The sequence below is a fragment of the Pseudorca crassidens genome, chromosome 2 (genome assembly GCF_039906515.1).
Source record: "Pseudorca crassidens isolate mPseCra1 chromosome 2, mPseCra1.hap1, whole genome shotgun sequence".
In the NCBI taxonomy this organism is placed as follows: domain Eukaryota; kingdom Metazoa; phylum Chordata; class Mammalia; order Artiodactyla; family Delphinidae; genus Pseudorca; species Pseudorca crassidens.
In genome coordinates, this window is record NC_090297.1 from 104553119 (window position 1) to 104568915 (window position 15797).

At 44.0% G+C, this 15797-nt stretch overlaps 1 protein-coding gene across 3 annotated transcripts in view; it reads right to left on the reverse strand.

Moving 5' to 3' along the window:
- Nucleotides 1-2263: 2263 nt before the first annotated feature.
- The window catches only part of TBX15 (T-box transcription factor 15), a 102480-nt gene continuing 88946 nt past the window's right edge, over nt 2264-15797 (reverse strand). For all 3 annotated transcript variants that reach the window (XM_067727433.1, XM_067727431.1, XM_067727432.1), the window contains exons 7-8: nt 14052-14149; nt 2264-4773 (exon numbers count right to left, since the gene is read on the reverse strand). In XM_067727433.1, the coding sequence (XP_067583534.1) occupies nt 3989-4773; nt 14052-14149 (883 nt within the window). In that variant the 3' untranslated portion in view covers nt 2264-3988. The remainder of the gene's footprint in view (nt 4774-14051; nt 14150-15797) is intronic.

A 15797-nucleotide genomic window follows, 5' to 3' on the forward strand; every position in this document is an offset into this window, starting at 1 on the left:
CTTCCGAGTACCTCCAATTTTATTAATTGCCAGGTTTCAATTGAGATGCTATCCTTTTCCCTCCAAAACTTACTTATTGTATCGACTTTTAAAATGTTATTTCATTCTTAACCCGTCATTCCTAACTTCCATAAAAATTCTGAGCATCCTTCAAATCTCAGTCAAGTTCTACCTCCCCAGTGAAAACACTCCCAACTTCACCTTCTTACACTGAATAACTTCTTTGAATTTTCAGAGCGTTTTATATCATTTGCCTCACATGCGCATGACTGCCTAAAAAGTGAACTCTTTTAAGGACAAAACTATGACATGTATTTTTTAAAAACCCCTATTATGTGTAATGGATGCTGCCAAGCTAGTTTCTAAAGTAAATTTTCATTAATCTGTCACAGAACGCTATGTGAAGAACAATAAATCTTTGATAAAGTGGGTCCCATTAATTTGGACTGAATTCGGCCACGTAACCATTTTGCACTATCCTTGAAAAGTGGGTTTGGCCAACAAATTCAACAGTAAGAATGACTATGTATTAGGATTCATATTGGGGCCTTGAGGATCAAAGGGGAACAAGACAGCCTTTCCTCAAAAACATGAGCATCTTAACTCAAAGAAGAATAATCTTTCAATAGCCCTTCGTATGCGATCATTGTGCCAATTGAAATAAAATTTCACCATTTCATTAAAGATAATTGGGTAGAGTATATTCTTGACAATTCTTTATCCAGTTTGTGTTAAAATAAATATTTTTATTACTTTCTCAGTTGCAGGTAGAAATGTATGCTACAATTCAAATGTAACCAGCTTAGATTGTTCTAATTCATCCAAATTATAGAAATTACCTATACTTAAAACTCTTAAATGATTATTGCTCTTTAATAGGAAATAATAAATAAAACAAGAAATTATTATTCTTACTGTTAAATGAAAATATGGAGGTTCTGTGTTGAGTTTGCTGCTCAACGTATCATGCTTATCTATTACCTAAAACCTCAAACACTGGTAGACCAGTGAACAATATTTGGTATGCTGCTAAGTCAGTAAGAATAACAATAAGCTTCATATGTAGTTGGTCTCGGTCTACCGTTATGAAGCGAAGTGTTGAATGCAAGGTTTTCAAATAGCAGTGTCGTTTTAAGTTTTGAGATGTCGCCCAGCGAGTTTACAATCCATGAAGATACTCGATCAGCTACTGTCCCGGCTATTTTAGCAACAATCTGATGGCTAATGGAATTAACTGGCATGCCACTCTTTGAAGTTATTCATAAAACCAAAGCAATGACTAATTAAAGTTTTTGCTTTCCCAACCCAAGTATGGTGGTCCAGCAGCCTCACTCTCCCCAAATCAAGCCCTGGTGAAATGGGTCAGTGGACTTCCAGTGTAACTGTCCACTGGGAAACAGTCTGAGGCAGGTGTAAGAGCAGGAGATTTTAAGTCCTGGCTCTGCTGCTTCCCAGCCACGTTTATGTATAGACAGGTCCCAGGTTTTATAACCCTAGTCTCCCATTTGCAAAACAATATGTCCTGCCTAACCACTGTGAAAATGCTTACAAATGGAATAGCCCTGGGCACTTTATTAGTCTCTTATATAAATCGTCATTCGATGCATGACAACTCAAAATCACTCCTCCTGCGCTGGGTGGCACATTCAAGGGGGAGAGTATATGTTTATGATTAAACATCCTAATCTGAGGTCCTAACCCAGCCTCAGAGACACTTTTGCCCCAGTCCCTTAGAATTCTTTCTTGATGGTCCGCGGGCGTCCTGAGACTGCTGGGGCTCCAGCAGAAAGGCATAATGTCGAATTACCAGCTCAATCACTTGCTACCTGAGGGCCTTGGTCCATTACTTTACCTTTTTAAAGTTGGTTTCCAAATCTATAAAAAATAAAAATAATACCTACCGCAGAATTGTGGGAGGATTCACGTAAGACACATGGTATGATATCTGGCACTTAGCGACGACGAGGATTGCTATTAGACTCACAGGTTTTTGCAGCTAACATGAAAGTGGGTATCCCACTGGAGTCACACCTGGTTTCAAGTCCTAGTTCCCTCTCTGACTGGCTGTGTGGACCTGGATAATTCACTCAGTCCCTCTGGAGCTTAGTAACTAATCATAACATGAGGACGATAATATATACTTCATGTGTTCTGAATAAAGATCATGTTACATAGTAGAGATGAGAGTGCTGTGCTTATTGTAAAGCACAATGTAAAGGCATCGGCTGCTGCTTGCTTTTTCCATATGAACGAACACACAGAAAACAATTGCAAAGATTTTATTTAGCGGCTTTCTGTGCTTGGCACTTAGAAACAGAGTTCCGTGCATAAGGGCAAATTTTTATACACCTTTTCTTCATACATATTTTACATACCCTTTTTATTGCCCCCTTTTTTAATATTCATAATACTGGATTCCCCACTAGGCACATAAATACATTTATCTACAACACCTCAAAACCAAAACTCTTAATAATATCTGTATTCTTTTACTTGGTATTATTTGCATTTCCACACCACTTAAAAAGTTTAGCTTGTACCAAACTTCGCTTGTTTTCTTATCATTAAAGGATTTGAAGGGGAAGGGAAAGATGAAGGAAAAAAATCCAAAACTTCAAAATTGCAATGAACTATTTGATTAAAAAAAAAATGGCGATCTAAGGGCAGGTCGAAGGATGCAGAAGACCCATCTGCAATTCTCTGGAACATGACAGGACTCCTCCTGCCACAGGGGTGATGGGCAGGTGATCCAGGTCAGGCGTCTGGACCTGGCATTCGGAAGGCCAGACCTCCATTTGTCACCTCTGTTCTTGGTATCATCTGTCGGGATTATAAAACCCTTCCTTCCTCACACTCCTTCTACTTCCTTTCCCCTGCCAGGCTGCATGCGCTGGAATCGGCACTTCCTGTGTGGCGTCCCTCTCTTCTGGATCACAATGGTCAGAACTGTGGCATGAAGACGCATTCCTTGCCCCGGTGCTTCTCACCAGTGCTCTGACCATGCAGTGTCCCAGAGAGGTTTACTCCTCAATGACTTCATGGTTCCTTCCATAACCTGTGGGGGAGAGGGGGAGAAACAAACCCAAACCACATTTCTTCGGTGAATTAAAACTCTCATCGTTGCTCTCACTTCATCATTCAGTCTTGCTCTCCACCTCTCTCTTGGTCTCTGTTCGTTCTTCTTTCTCTCTCTCTCTCTCTCTCTTTCATCTGCTCTTACTCCCCTTTTCACAGGCACCACTGGGAACATCAATGACCACACACCAATTGAAGAGAGCCAATGTTCAAAAGCAATCTTTCTCAGGAAGCCCGGTCCAGTTGTAGTACTGATGTCTTTCCACCCTCACTGACCGGAAGGGGTTCCAGGATACACGGTTCATTCCAGAAACAGGGTAAGCTGCAGAGGAGCAACGCTGGCAGCTACTGCTGGCCCAGTCCATCTACTGTTGTACCTAGACACATTTTTGGTGAAAGCACCCATGCTGGGCTTCCCTCCACAGAGTTCACCCAGTTCCGAGTCCGTGTGCATGTATGTTTGTGTATGGATGAGTTTGTGTATGAATATATATGTATGTGTGTATACATGCATGCACATATGATGTGTGTATGTATGTATGTATAGACCTGTATTCGTGTGTGGGTAATTTTCATGACTGCTACATGCTAGCATCTCCCTTAACATTATTATAAAATGATTATTCAGTTTCTTCAAAGGCCACTCTGGGGAGACGATGCTTTATAAAACTAAGATTTGGGAAGGCAAGAGAATGGCCACTGAGTCAGAGATGATTCCACCACAAGTATCCTTCAGTGGCTTAAATGTCTCTTGTTCTTGGGTATGTGCTTTCCTCCTCCAGTAAAAAAATAATAATAATAATAATACACAGTTCCTGTTTTTCAAAGGCGTTGGGCTCCCAAAGAGGAGGATCTGCCCATGGAGACCCTGGGGCCTTGGCTGCTGTAGGCTCGGTGGTGCTAGGACTGGCCACTAGACCATGTGAACGGACATCTGGGAGGAGGAGCCTGGGACGGCCCCATACTGCCGGCCATCACAGGTGTTAGTCGCCTGCTGATTATTGGCTGAGGGGCTAATCATGTGCATGCCATGCTCCATCCCTGTAGGCAGGTACTGCCTCTCTCCAAAGGCCCCATTGGAAGGAGAAGAACAGAGTAAAGTGCTTTGAGAGGTGCTCAGTTTTTCTGGGCTTGCAGCTAGCCTTGGGGAAGTGGGGAAATTGTATCCATATAGATTATAAGGGTTGTGGAGAGAGAAGGCATTGTAGGAGCTCTGCTGCATGTGGCTGCCCCCAAACATGTGTGGTGATGAGGAGCTGGACGCTGCATTGCCTGCCTGCATGACATACTGAAACTGGGAAGTGGGGAAGGACCCCAGCTGGCCACCGTAGGCTTCCATCTTGCTGTTGCTAGGCAACGAGGAAGGAGTAGGTATTCCTGAGATCAGGGATGGAGTCCTCTGGGGCATGAAGGTTTCGGAGGGCTGAGGGGCTGAAGCAGTGCCACTCTGGAGCCTGTTGTAGCCACTGTCACTCAGCCCTGGGTAGCTCTGCAAGGCAGCCATGTTGCTTCGGGCACATGGTGGGTAATCAGAGAGGTTTAGGTTACACAGCTGGCTCTCTCGGCAGCCCACGTTGAAAGTGTTGGGGGCCAGATGAAATGTTGGAGGAGAACAGGATGGAGATAAAAGATGAGAAGAAGCTGAAGGGGATGGTGTCCCAGTGCTGGAGGTGGTTGGGGAAGTACCTGTGCTGCCTCCTGAAAAATAAACCATAAAGACCGTTGAGACATGAGAATCACCTGAAGGGCTTGTTAAAACACAGATCGCTGATTCTACCCCAGAGTTTCGACTTCTGTAGGTCTGGGACAGGGCCCGAGAATTTGCAACAAGTTCTCAGATGATACTGAGGCTGCTGGTCCAAGGACCACTCTTTGGCTAGAGGATGTCCAGGTCCCTTTTATCTCCTAAAATACCTGAATTTGTATTTGAGAGAGTTGTTCTTATAACCTGGGGATATTAAAACTGGGTTGGTGGCCGATGCACCAACAGACAAAGGGCCAGTTCAACCCAGTCTACTTCAAATGTGTTCTCAGGTAACTTAAGAAGGTCAAAAATGACCTTTCCACGCCTCCCCTTTACTGGGCTGGGGAGCAGCAGTGCTGCACCCACTTCCTGTCTCATCTACTGGAAGTTGAAGGCAGTGGTGAGTGTCAGGGTTACTGGACCTTTCCTGTGAATTCCAGAATGGGCAGCTACTTTGTCTTCCACAGGGAATCTCCCATGATGGAATTTCTCTATCAGCACAAGGTTGGGACTTTCCCAGAATTGTTGAGCGCTGTGATTCTCAAGGAGCATCTTATCCTTTAGGTCACCCACAACTCATGCAGGGGGTCCTAGAACATGAGCTGCTATACAAGGGGAAAGGAACTTTTAAGTAGAAGGGAGCAGGAATAAGGTTTTTAACACTGAGAAAAAATGTGAATAAAATCATCAGGATTCCAGAAATATAGGGATACAAAGAAACCATCCACAGTGTACCAGGGAGGAAGGTCCAGGTGTGCAAGCTGAGAGGCAGATACCTCAAAGAGAAACCCAAAGCTAATTTTTAGCACAGGAAAAAAAAAACAAAAAGCCTTAGCCTACCTCCACAGATATCGTAGCAGTTTTGGCTGTAGAAATACAAATTTAGCTCTTGTTAATGGTTTTTTTCAGAGTTAAAGTTTTCACAAAGCCCAACCAATATCATCTCTTGCTTGGTCAAAAGAATTTCCCCAATGAACTTCCCAGGTAGAACTGGATTTAGATCTAAACAGCTCCTGATTTCAGAATCATTTCAGGAAATTCTCCTTCTCTGTTTCTTGTTTATATCTTAAATTCCCTTAAGAGAAGTAAAAAGATTTTTATTCCACAAATTGAGATATGGCCAACATTGTAAATGCCGTTGGAGAAGTAAGGCAGCACTGACCATGGAAGGAAGGGCATCAAGCCTGATTCTAGGTTCTCTGGCCTCCAGCCAGCTCCTGACCACAGGCAAGGCAGGCCACGTCTTAAATCTCCTCATCTGTGAAACAAGGGCTCCAACTGATAGGATTCAGTTTCTGTCCTTCTCAGAGTTTACGTCTGAGGATTAATTTCCGCTAAAGTGTGAATGGCCAGTAACAAGTACTTTCCGAGGAATCATTTAAGCACCAGGAAGTTCTTGAAGGGGAAAGCTAAGAAGGATGATGGAAAACACACTTCTTGTTTTTGTACCCCTGAGCAGCCTAGCCTACGGTGACTTAACGCGAAGCTCAGGGGTTCATTTTCTGCCAGCGTGGGGCTCCTCTCTGAGGCGTCCTCCACAGTTTCTCCCTCTTCCACCCTAAATGCCAGGCACGTCAGTGAAATAAGTGCTACGGCACAAATAGAGAAACTCAACTCCAGCTGTAAAGAGATTTGTGTTTTATGGGATGTGTATCTAGTCTCCTCTCTTTGAAAGTCCATCCTTGCCCTCCCAGATCTGGTGTTTATGTGGTCCTGGAGGAGACCCCCTGTTCAGCACGCTGTACCGTCCCGTGATAGGTATGCTCCATCAGGCCCGAGCCCTAGCCCTGCAGCAGGAAGTGCAAGATGGAGCAGATGACTTTTTACAACCCTAAATGGTTTTCTCGGATGGCCCAAGATGGAACGAATGGTACTGATTTAAGGCCTCAATTGGTTTCACTAGAAAAAAATAAGACGGGAACTATTAACAAGTTACAGGGATTTCTGCTGAGCAGATGAGAGGCACATGTTAAAAAGTTTGTAGTCAGCTTGCTTTGGCTTTCAAATGACACTCACTGGAAATGAGACTTGGTAGCCTGCTGAGCTTCAGGGGGAGAGAGTGCCCATACGAGCTAGTGTTTGAAGAGGGAGAGCAAGCCTGCCCAGGAGAAGGTCACATGGCTTCCATTCCCTTTGAAGAAGTGCTCTTGTGCACGTAAAATACTCAGTACAGATAACAGCCGTTTTTCAAAGTCCACACAGAGAGAGAAACTATGGCACTCGTTTATGCAGAGAAGCAAACCGAGATACTGAGAAGTCTTTACTCTCTTACGATCTAACAGCTTGTCAGCTGTTAAACAAGATTGGGCGTGCCGGCCAAGTGCTAAATAAGCAGAAGGAGGCAGGCTGCCCTCCCTGTGCATTTCAACACAGCTGTGTAGAGGCCTCTCGTCCTAGAAGAGCCAGGGCCGAGCGGGAGGCCAGGACACTCTGATACAGAGGGGTCAGAGCTGCCTCTCAAAGGAAAGCAGGCCTCCCTTTCCTGCGTGGCCTTCTCTTCTTTCCCTTATTCCCCTCTGTGCTCACTGGGTCCGGAAGGCTCTACGAGTCTTGATTTAAACTTCATTAAATGGATGACTGTGGACTACAGAGTCAGACAAGCCCAGTACTAATCCCAGCTGTCTTACTGATTACGGAACCTTAGCAAGTGAGCCTCTCCAAATAAATGGAATTTTGAATATTGACCTTGTAAGTATGTATTGAGAATCAGATGAAATAATACAGATTACAAAGTGCACACGGGCATAAAAATGTGTTTCCTTTTCTTTTCTCTTCTATCAGTGAAGAAGAAGTGAAGGAAGGGGAAAGGCATCTTAGGGCATTTGGGTCCTAATGGGGATGGCTGTGGGGTGTTGGCCTCTGTCCACAGAGATGAGCATCTCAGCCTCTCCACACTCTGGGCAGCATCATGTCACAGCCAACTGCCTGGTTGTAACAGGCTACAGGAGCCTTCAGAACTGTGAATGATGGAGAACTGGACACCCACCGGGCCCATATCCCCAAGGCTAATCCAACTCTGTTTCCTCTCCAAACTATCGGCCCCTGCCCCCTCACTCCCCACCTGGGATGGAAATCAGATGCCCCATGTCTCCACCTCTTCTCAGATCAGATCAAGCAAAGTGGAATTGAACACAGACAGGTAGGTTGGTGTCTTCCCCACTATCCTCAGAGGTCTTAATCCACATCTGAGAGGTGACTAAAATGTAATGCTCTAAGTAGCTGAAAACTCTCTGGCCTCTCAGGACCCATCCTCCACCACCGCACTTCCCTGCATCCTATTTTACCCACGGCCCAAAGTGAGAAGGTACCCGAAATTCGTACTCAACATTAACTTGCTCCAATATCCAAAGCTAACAGTCAAAGTGACCAAAAGGAATACATGTTTAGCAGCGATTCCATACAAGGGCAATAACCTAGAATAGACTTGTGTACCATGAAGACAAATTAAATGTGACCATGAAAATCCTGAATACCAAACCTGCTGACTTTTGCATCTTTAGATTGATCACTTCCAGACTGTAACATGGAGGCTTTCACGTACAGTTCCCTTTTGGGTTTATTTTGTTGTGCTTTCCGCCCCCTCACCAAAAAAAAAAAAAAAAATCGAAACACAGTGAAACACAACCCCATCTGGGCTAGCGAAGAATAAATCTCCGTGTAATTGCTCGGTGCCACGAACCGCACTCTTCTGTCATAGAACTTGATGGCATCTGTCCCTGAGGAGTGCTGATTCACTGTGTGTCCTTGAGTAGCCTTCTTCAAGGCTTTCAAACAGGTAAGAGGTGATATGTCAGCACCCTATGGACCGATCCCAGGGAATAAACCCAGAGACCATAAAGTTTAATGATCAGAACCCAGTTCATCCCAACTAAGGAATTCCCCTTCGTTGAAATAAGTGCCCTTCTCAAAATGCAAATGTGAAACATTATAGTGCTAATGGGAATTGCGTGCTTTCAATCCTAGAAAGATTCCTAGTGCATCCTTCTCCGTAAAATTTAAAGATATGCATAGATCCAAACCTCTTCCCTTTAGAATAGCTTTTAATATATTCACCCATTCTCATTTTTCACATTGGTTCTCTGGGTTCTGAGTCTCTCTGCTTTTTCAATGGCCCTATTTCACACCTATCACATTCCCTAGGTGGAATACCCCCCACTTTTTCACTTTCCATTAACTTGCTTGTTTTCTCTGCTACTTGTTTTACTGCCTTTCCTGCTGCGGTTTACATCTGTTGTTATTGTCATTTAGAACTAATCTGCCTCTCTCCTGGCAACAGTACCATTTTCCCACTGAGAGACACCCCCTTTCCCACTCTTACCCCTTCACCTGTACCTCCAGGGAAGGCATGTGACGCACGCCTGGACAATCTAAGCATCCCCACACCCTGCCACAGTAATTAATTCAATGGTATCCCAATTAGAGTCAGTGAGACTCAGTGAGATTGTGCTGGAAATCTTGAGAGAGAGGCACATGACCCTTGCCGTCCGATTTAAGCCTAAAAAGATGCAGGTGCCAGGGATGCTGGTAGCTATGTCACCACCCTGGGGAGCCCGAGAATGAAGTCAGGTGAGAGATGATAATGGCTTGGAGTGGGGTGGTAGCAAGGGAGACTAGAGACGTGGGCAGAATCAAGAACCTGGTAAAGGTTGGATATGGTGGGTAAGGCGGGAGGCAACCGTCTAAGGTGATTAATGGATAGTGGCGTCCTTCCCCCAGGAGAGGGCGCCAAGTCTGTGAGGTAAATCATGGACTCCATTTTGGACGCATTGAGCATAAGGGACTTCGGGCCCAAATAGAATATGTAACCAATAACCATTTGCCTTAATAGACTGAATTGAGATACTCTCCCCTCCTTGTCAAGACCTCCTCACAGGCATTATTGCTTGTCTCAGGGATAAACGAGATCAGCATAAGTTGGCTACCTTTGAAACATTATAATGATCACACAGTAGTTCAAAGACTCCATTCCCAATCTTTTTACTACTATGAATTTGCTCAGTATTTGCTATCTTTCACTGACCAACCTCTAATTAACACAAATCAAACTGATGAAAATCCCAACACCAACAGAGACCTTCAGGATCCTAATTTTTAACTGCCTGACAAACATTGAAAGACGCAAAGGTGTTGAAATCTAGTGACGTCTACCACCAGTTGAGAAGGGAGACCTTCTGTAAATGGCAGGTCTCCTTCTATCCACAGATGGAGACGTATGATCCGCTTTGGTGTTCTGGTCCAGGATGGCTCCTTTTCTCACAACAGTTGTCAGATCACTTGGAAATGCCACCCACAAAAACTCTCTCAGTTTTGGTTATGCAAATAGCTCCATTGTATGTGTATATATATATATATATATATATATATATCATCAGAACAACCTCACAGCAACATCAGGATATCATCAGAACAGCAGGATTGAACTTGGCTCTTATTTCTTTTTACGTCTTCGTCTGTGTCACCTCACTCCACTTCTGCCAACATAACTTACTTGTTTAGTTCATTTTGTCCTGCCACAAGGAGTGTTCAGGAAAAAGCCATTCCTGAAATATAATTCCTATCTCCAGACTCTCCGACAGTATAAACTCCTTGCTGATTCTAAATGAAGATGTCTGAAAATAAAACCATACCCTTGACTTCATAAAAATGAAATATGGACCTACTATTTAGAGTTCACAGTCAATTGCTGACACTAAGCCATCAACTGGATGAGTGAGCTAATTGTGTGTGTGCGTGTGTGTGTGTGTTAGTAAAAAGGAAGAAGGTGTGGTGGAAAGGAAAGTGCCCAGTAAGGCAGGAGGTCCTCTTTGGAGTTCTCAACTTAGTTCTGTCACCACTTAACTGCAGACATGTTACTAGGCTGCTCTACGCCTCAGTTTACTTTTGTGTTAAAGGCAGAGGATAATGAATCCCATGCATTCTTCTCCATCAGAAGGATGCTTTATAGAGCATCCATTCAATATGTTTTTGAAAATAGAAGGATCTGGACTTTTTTAAAACCATGGCTAATTCACCTAAGCACATTCCTTGAAATTTTATCAACAGATGGGTCTCAATGAAAGAGAAATTACAATGACAGCAAAGGCAAGAGGGGAAAAGCACCCTGAACTTCACTCAAGCAGAATGGCTGATCCAGTGTCCAGTAGCAGTAACAGCACAAAACTGTCCCAAGGCCACGTGTTTGACATCCAGATATTCATGTGCTTGAAGCAATGAGGTAATGTGGACACCTGGGTGGGTTGGTCACTTTGGATCTTCGGTTTGGTGCCAACACTGCCAATACTCTCTTCACCAAAAGGGAGTTACTACAAAATCAGTCTGCCACTGAAGCTTCCACTAGACGCTCACCACTCTTTACGTCTTCTAAGACACAAAACAGTTCAACACAGATGGCTGTGTCTCTTTTCTTCATTTTATGACTGATACCGTCCAGAGGTACTGGAACACTCAGTTTTTAAAGGAAGAGGGAATGCGTATTGTTACTTTTACATCCTTTGCTAACGTCAAGAAACCAAGCCACATATTTTTTAATAATGAGAATCTGGATCAAGTTCAGTGTATAGTTCAAAAATGTATTCCAATTAAACTATTTAATAGAGTCTTGGCTTTTCCTCTAGCCCCATTTCACCACCATATGTATCCAATAATTCCACACTCATTTCCCCCCATCAGCATAAAAAGGGACTCAGTGAATAAGAGTGACATTTTGGTCTGAAAGTTCAGTGTCTCTTAAACCATTGTTTCCCACATGTCAATAATAAGTCTTCAGATCAATAAATTTTCAATAGAAGCACCATGAAACCTGCTATGTTGTACACCTTAGCAAAGCAGGCTCCCCTGCAGCTTCCCCATGCATGCACCTGCCCAGTGGGTCCACATGCTGGTGAAATGCAGGTAGCCATCCACAACTATCACTCCACATCTGTATCCACGCACATTTCAGGTGGCTGTGCTCCAAGATTTAATCAGATAGTGACCCTGCCTACCTGAGCCACAGTGCCACCAAGTGACCTCATTCATTGTTCATTAAGTACTTCCTGGGTTCCGGGCCCTGGAGTAGATTTTGGGGACACAGCAGTGAACACAATGTCGCCACCAATGCTTGCTCTCAGGAACTGGCAATATCCCTGCCCACCGTCTCGTACCAGCCTCTGTGATACAAACTCCTGCTTAGCTAGAGCTTGGAAAGCCAACACATCAAGCAAAGGCAGATGAGCAAGAAGCCACCTCAGAAATAAATAGGGTCAAGTAAGTGTCTTTGCATGACACATTTTCATTTATAAAGCATGTTTATATATTAAATATATTAAATGCATTTACAAATGCATATATTGGGGCTTCCCTGGTGGCGCAGTGGTTGAGAGTCCGCCTGCCGATGCAGGGGACATGGGTTCGTGCCCCGGTCCGGGAGGATCCCACATGCCGCGGAGCAGCTGGGCCCGTGAGCCATGGCCGCTGAGCCTGCGCGTCCGGAGCCTGAGCTCCGCAGCGGGAGAGGCCACAACAGTGAGAGGCCCGCGTACCGCAAAAAATAATAATAATAATAAATGCATATATTAAATAAAGCATGTTATATATTAAATTCTTCACAAAAAAGAATCATCCCTCTTTGGGGTGAGGAAATGGACTCAAGAGTAGAAGTAACTCGCCAAGGGTACATAGAGGGTTAGTGGCCATCAAAGACGAAGGCCCAGATTTCCTGACTTCCATAAACCTCTGCCCTCTTAAGGGCCACGAGGGCATCAAAGCCACAGTGACACCCTGAATACATATGGACCCTGCTTCTATGACAGCATTATGAGGAGCAAGTCGCTTCATACGAAGGGCTTCCATTTCTCCTCCACTTATTAAAAAAAGAGATGGAAATCCTGGATCACTTGCCTCCCCGGATCCCTGTGAAGATGTATGGTCTAATCATGTTTTGAATAATTATTCATCAGAACAGCAATAGTTCCTGTCCCTGGTGCATTTTCTTCTCAGTTACATAAGGGGAATGAAGACAGTGATGATGTTGATGATGACAATGACAGTCAGCATGTACTGAGGGCTTACTATGTTTTTAAATGTATTATCTCATTTAATCCTCACAAGAATTTTATTATATCCTCCCACTATACAGATGAGAAAACTAAATGTCAGAAAGGATGAGGGACTTGGCCAAGGTCACCAAGCTAGGCCAGAACAGTGGTAAGAGCCTAACCCAAGTTGCCTCACTCCAGAGCCACTGCTTTTAATCACCATCTCCATCTTAAAACCCTGAGGGAGTTCAGTAATTTAGGTTACAAAACCTAATTTAGTGTGCAAACTGCTAGAACCTCCCTGAGAAGGGAATATACTATAATGTGTTATCAAGTCCCAGAAGGGGCTCCTACAACACAAAGCCCCAAATTCAAAAACTAGGACTCTATTAATGGCAATCATTTGACAGAACAGAAGGAGCTCCATCTGTAATTTTGATCCCTGTCACTTTGGGGCAAGAGGAGGGTGGAGAGGAAAACTCACAAAGTGTCTGACATTTTGGGAAGCTTTCACTTGGGTACCCAGGTGTATGGGTGCTGCGCCTTGGGAGAGCCAGTGGTTAGACTGAGAAAGGGAGTTGAAATCCGCCCATGAGCCATCTGTACACACGGCCACAGGCTTCCCAACCTGAGCTGCGAGAGAAGGGAGATTAGAAACTGGATGAAAAGCACAAAGCGATGGAAGGAAAAAGTCCACCTCGCCCATGCCCTTGAGATGGGTGTGGCTCCACGTCAGCAAAAAAGGAGAGAGCACAAGTTACAAGATTCAGAGGGGCTTGCGGCAGCTCCCTCCCCACTGTCAGACCTGAGCGACTTATCCCCATTGTCGGGAGCTACGTTGTTTCTCATCTACAAACTAGAATAAGAAAACCGATGAGGCTGCCATGAGTAATAAATGAAATTATTATGAAGATCTCCAAATCCCAAGGGCTACATGAACGCTTAGTGACAGAAATAATCATTTCACCACCATTACGTAACCTTGCTTTGGGAAGGGAGAGAGAATTTGGGGTGCCAGGTGAAACACTGCCTCTGAAACCTGCTTATTTGCACAAGTGGTGATGCCTTGGTTATTTACGGAGCTACCTAGTTCTCTTCATTCCAGGAGAGTCGGTGTAACTCGTGGCTTGGCTTGGGGCCAGATGTGCTATATTCAGTTCAGCTCCCATTCCCTCCCCAGCGCTGCCTCTAAGCAGAGGCCTTGCCCAGGGCTTTACCTTGCTGCTTCTGCATGGTGGTGAAATCTTCAAAGGTGAGCGTGCGCACAGGGGGTCTCCAGAATGCATAAGTCTCCATGATGGCTTCCAGTCCGGTTCTACACAGAGAAAAGCCAGCAAAGGAAGTTGTAAATAATCCCAGGAAATGCATGGACTTTAAAAAAAAAAATCCTTAAGTGGTTTGTCTGAGAAGCGGTATATGCACAGGCACTGAGAGATACCACCACCAGGGTAAATCAGTCTGGAAGAGCACAGGTACAGATGCCGCTGGATTGCAAGAAAAAGAAGAAATTAACCCAATTCAGATTATCTGCAAGCAAGTCAGAGCTATGACGGAATTTCACTTCAACCTTTCTTCAGAGAAGGTTTGGTCTGCTTGAAAAAAAATGTTAAGTGTGTTAAAGGTCAAGGTCACTGGTAGCATGAATAGAGTTGAGCAGAGACTAGCACTGACCATTTCTCTAGCACAGGATGCCGTGATCATCATTACCACAACACACTGACACAGCCCGTCCCAGAGTCAACTCCACCACCGGGTATGTGGAGTCCATGAAACTGTCATATTGCTGCGCCTTGAAAGGCTTCTTAAATCCTCTTAAACAGAGACAAGCACCGTAATAGAAATAGGAGAGGTAAGCACTCAAATATACTTGAGTTTCTGCTGCAACAAGAAATACCTACCTGAAGGCACAAAGAGGGTTTGGTCCCAGAAACTAGACCTCAAACAAAAAGACCAATACATTTCTGCAAATGTTTATCTGTATTTCGTAATATAATAACCAAACTGGTCTTTGAGAGTCATGTACTTGGGACTTTAGGAAACATCCCGTATTTTACCCATGTATTACTTTAAGGCTTCTGTTTCATTGACACTAGAAATCCCATTAATTGAACTATGTGCACACTGCCTAATTTATCCTTCAATAAATTCTCTCTATCATATATATGTGTATATATATATATATATGAGATGTTGACGAACATTGTTTTAACATAATTATCCAGGCTATCTGGATTATCTTAGACATATTCTTGCTGATACTCGGTATCCTCAAAACAGAATATTGGCTGGTGCCTTGTTTGAAGCTTTGAACACAGCTTCTGATTATTGCCTCCTCTTTAAAACTAATTGCTTCACTTCTAGCTAAGTGGAAAGAGGGGAAGTTAGGGTAGAGGAAGGTAGGAGAAGGAGGATGGAGAAGAGTAGGTGGCATAAGTCCTTTCATTGCAAAGTTGCTGGAAAGTAACATGGTGTCCCTTCCTGGAAAAGACAAGCTTTCCCTCTTGAGATGAAACTTAATGCTGCCTGTTCTTCTCCCTAGGTAATACATTTCCAGCATTCTCCTCAGTCTGGCACAGCAAGAATAAAGTGAGAAGCTTTACTTTAAGTGAGAACAAATAGCCCTTCCTTATAAATGACTATAAGGTCCCCTGAGGTTCTTCTGTGATGAGCTGCTGATACACTGATTGGCTCTTTGTGTTGGAAAATTTCCTCTCTGAACTGGCCTTACTTGCACAGTTAACTTTCTAACGTCTCCCCTGGAATCTTGGAGGCTTTAAATACACCAATGTTGGCAAATTAAACTCTGTATTTTTAGAAGAGGTTGAGAGGAGAGGGTGTTGCATGGTGTTTATTAGCTGTTAATCTGTTAAAAGTAGGAATAGAAGACATTTCCACATAGTCACCCTGCATTAACGCTGAATGCAGTACATGAAACTACTTGTGGGAAGAAAGAGTCCAGGCAA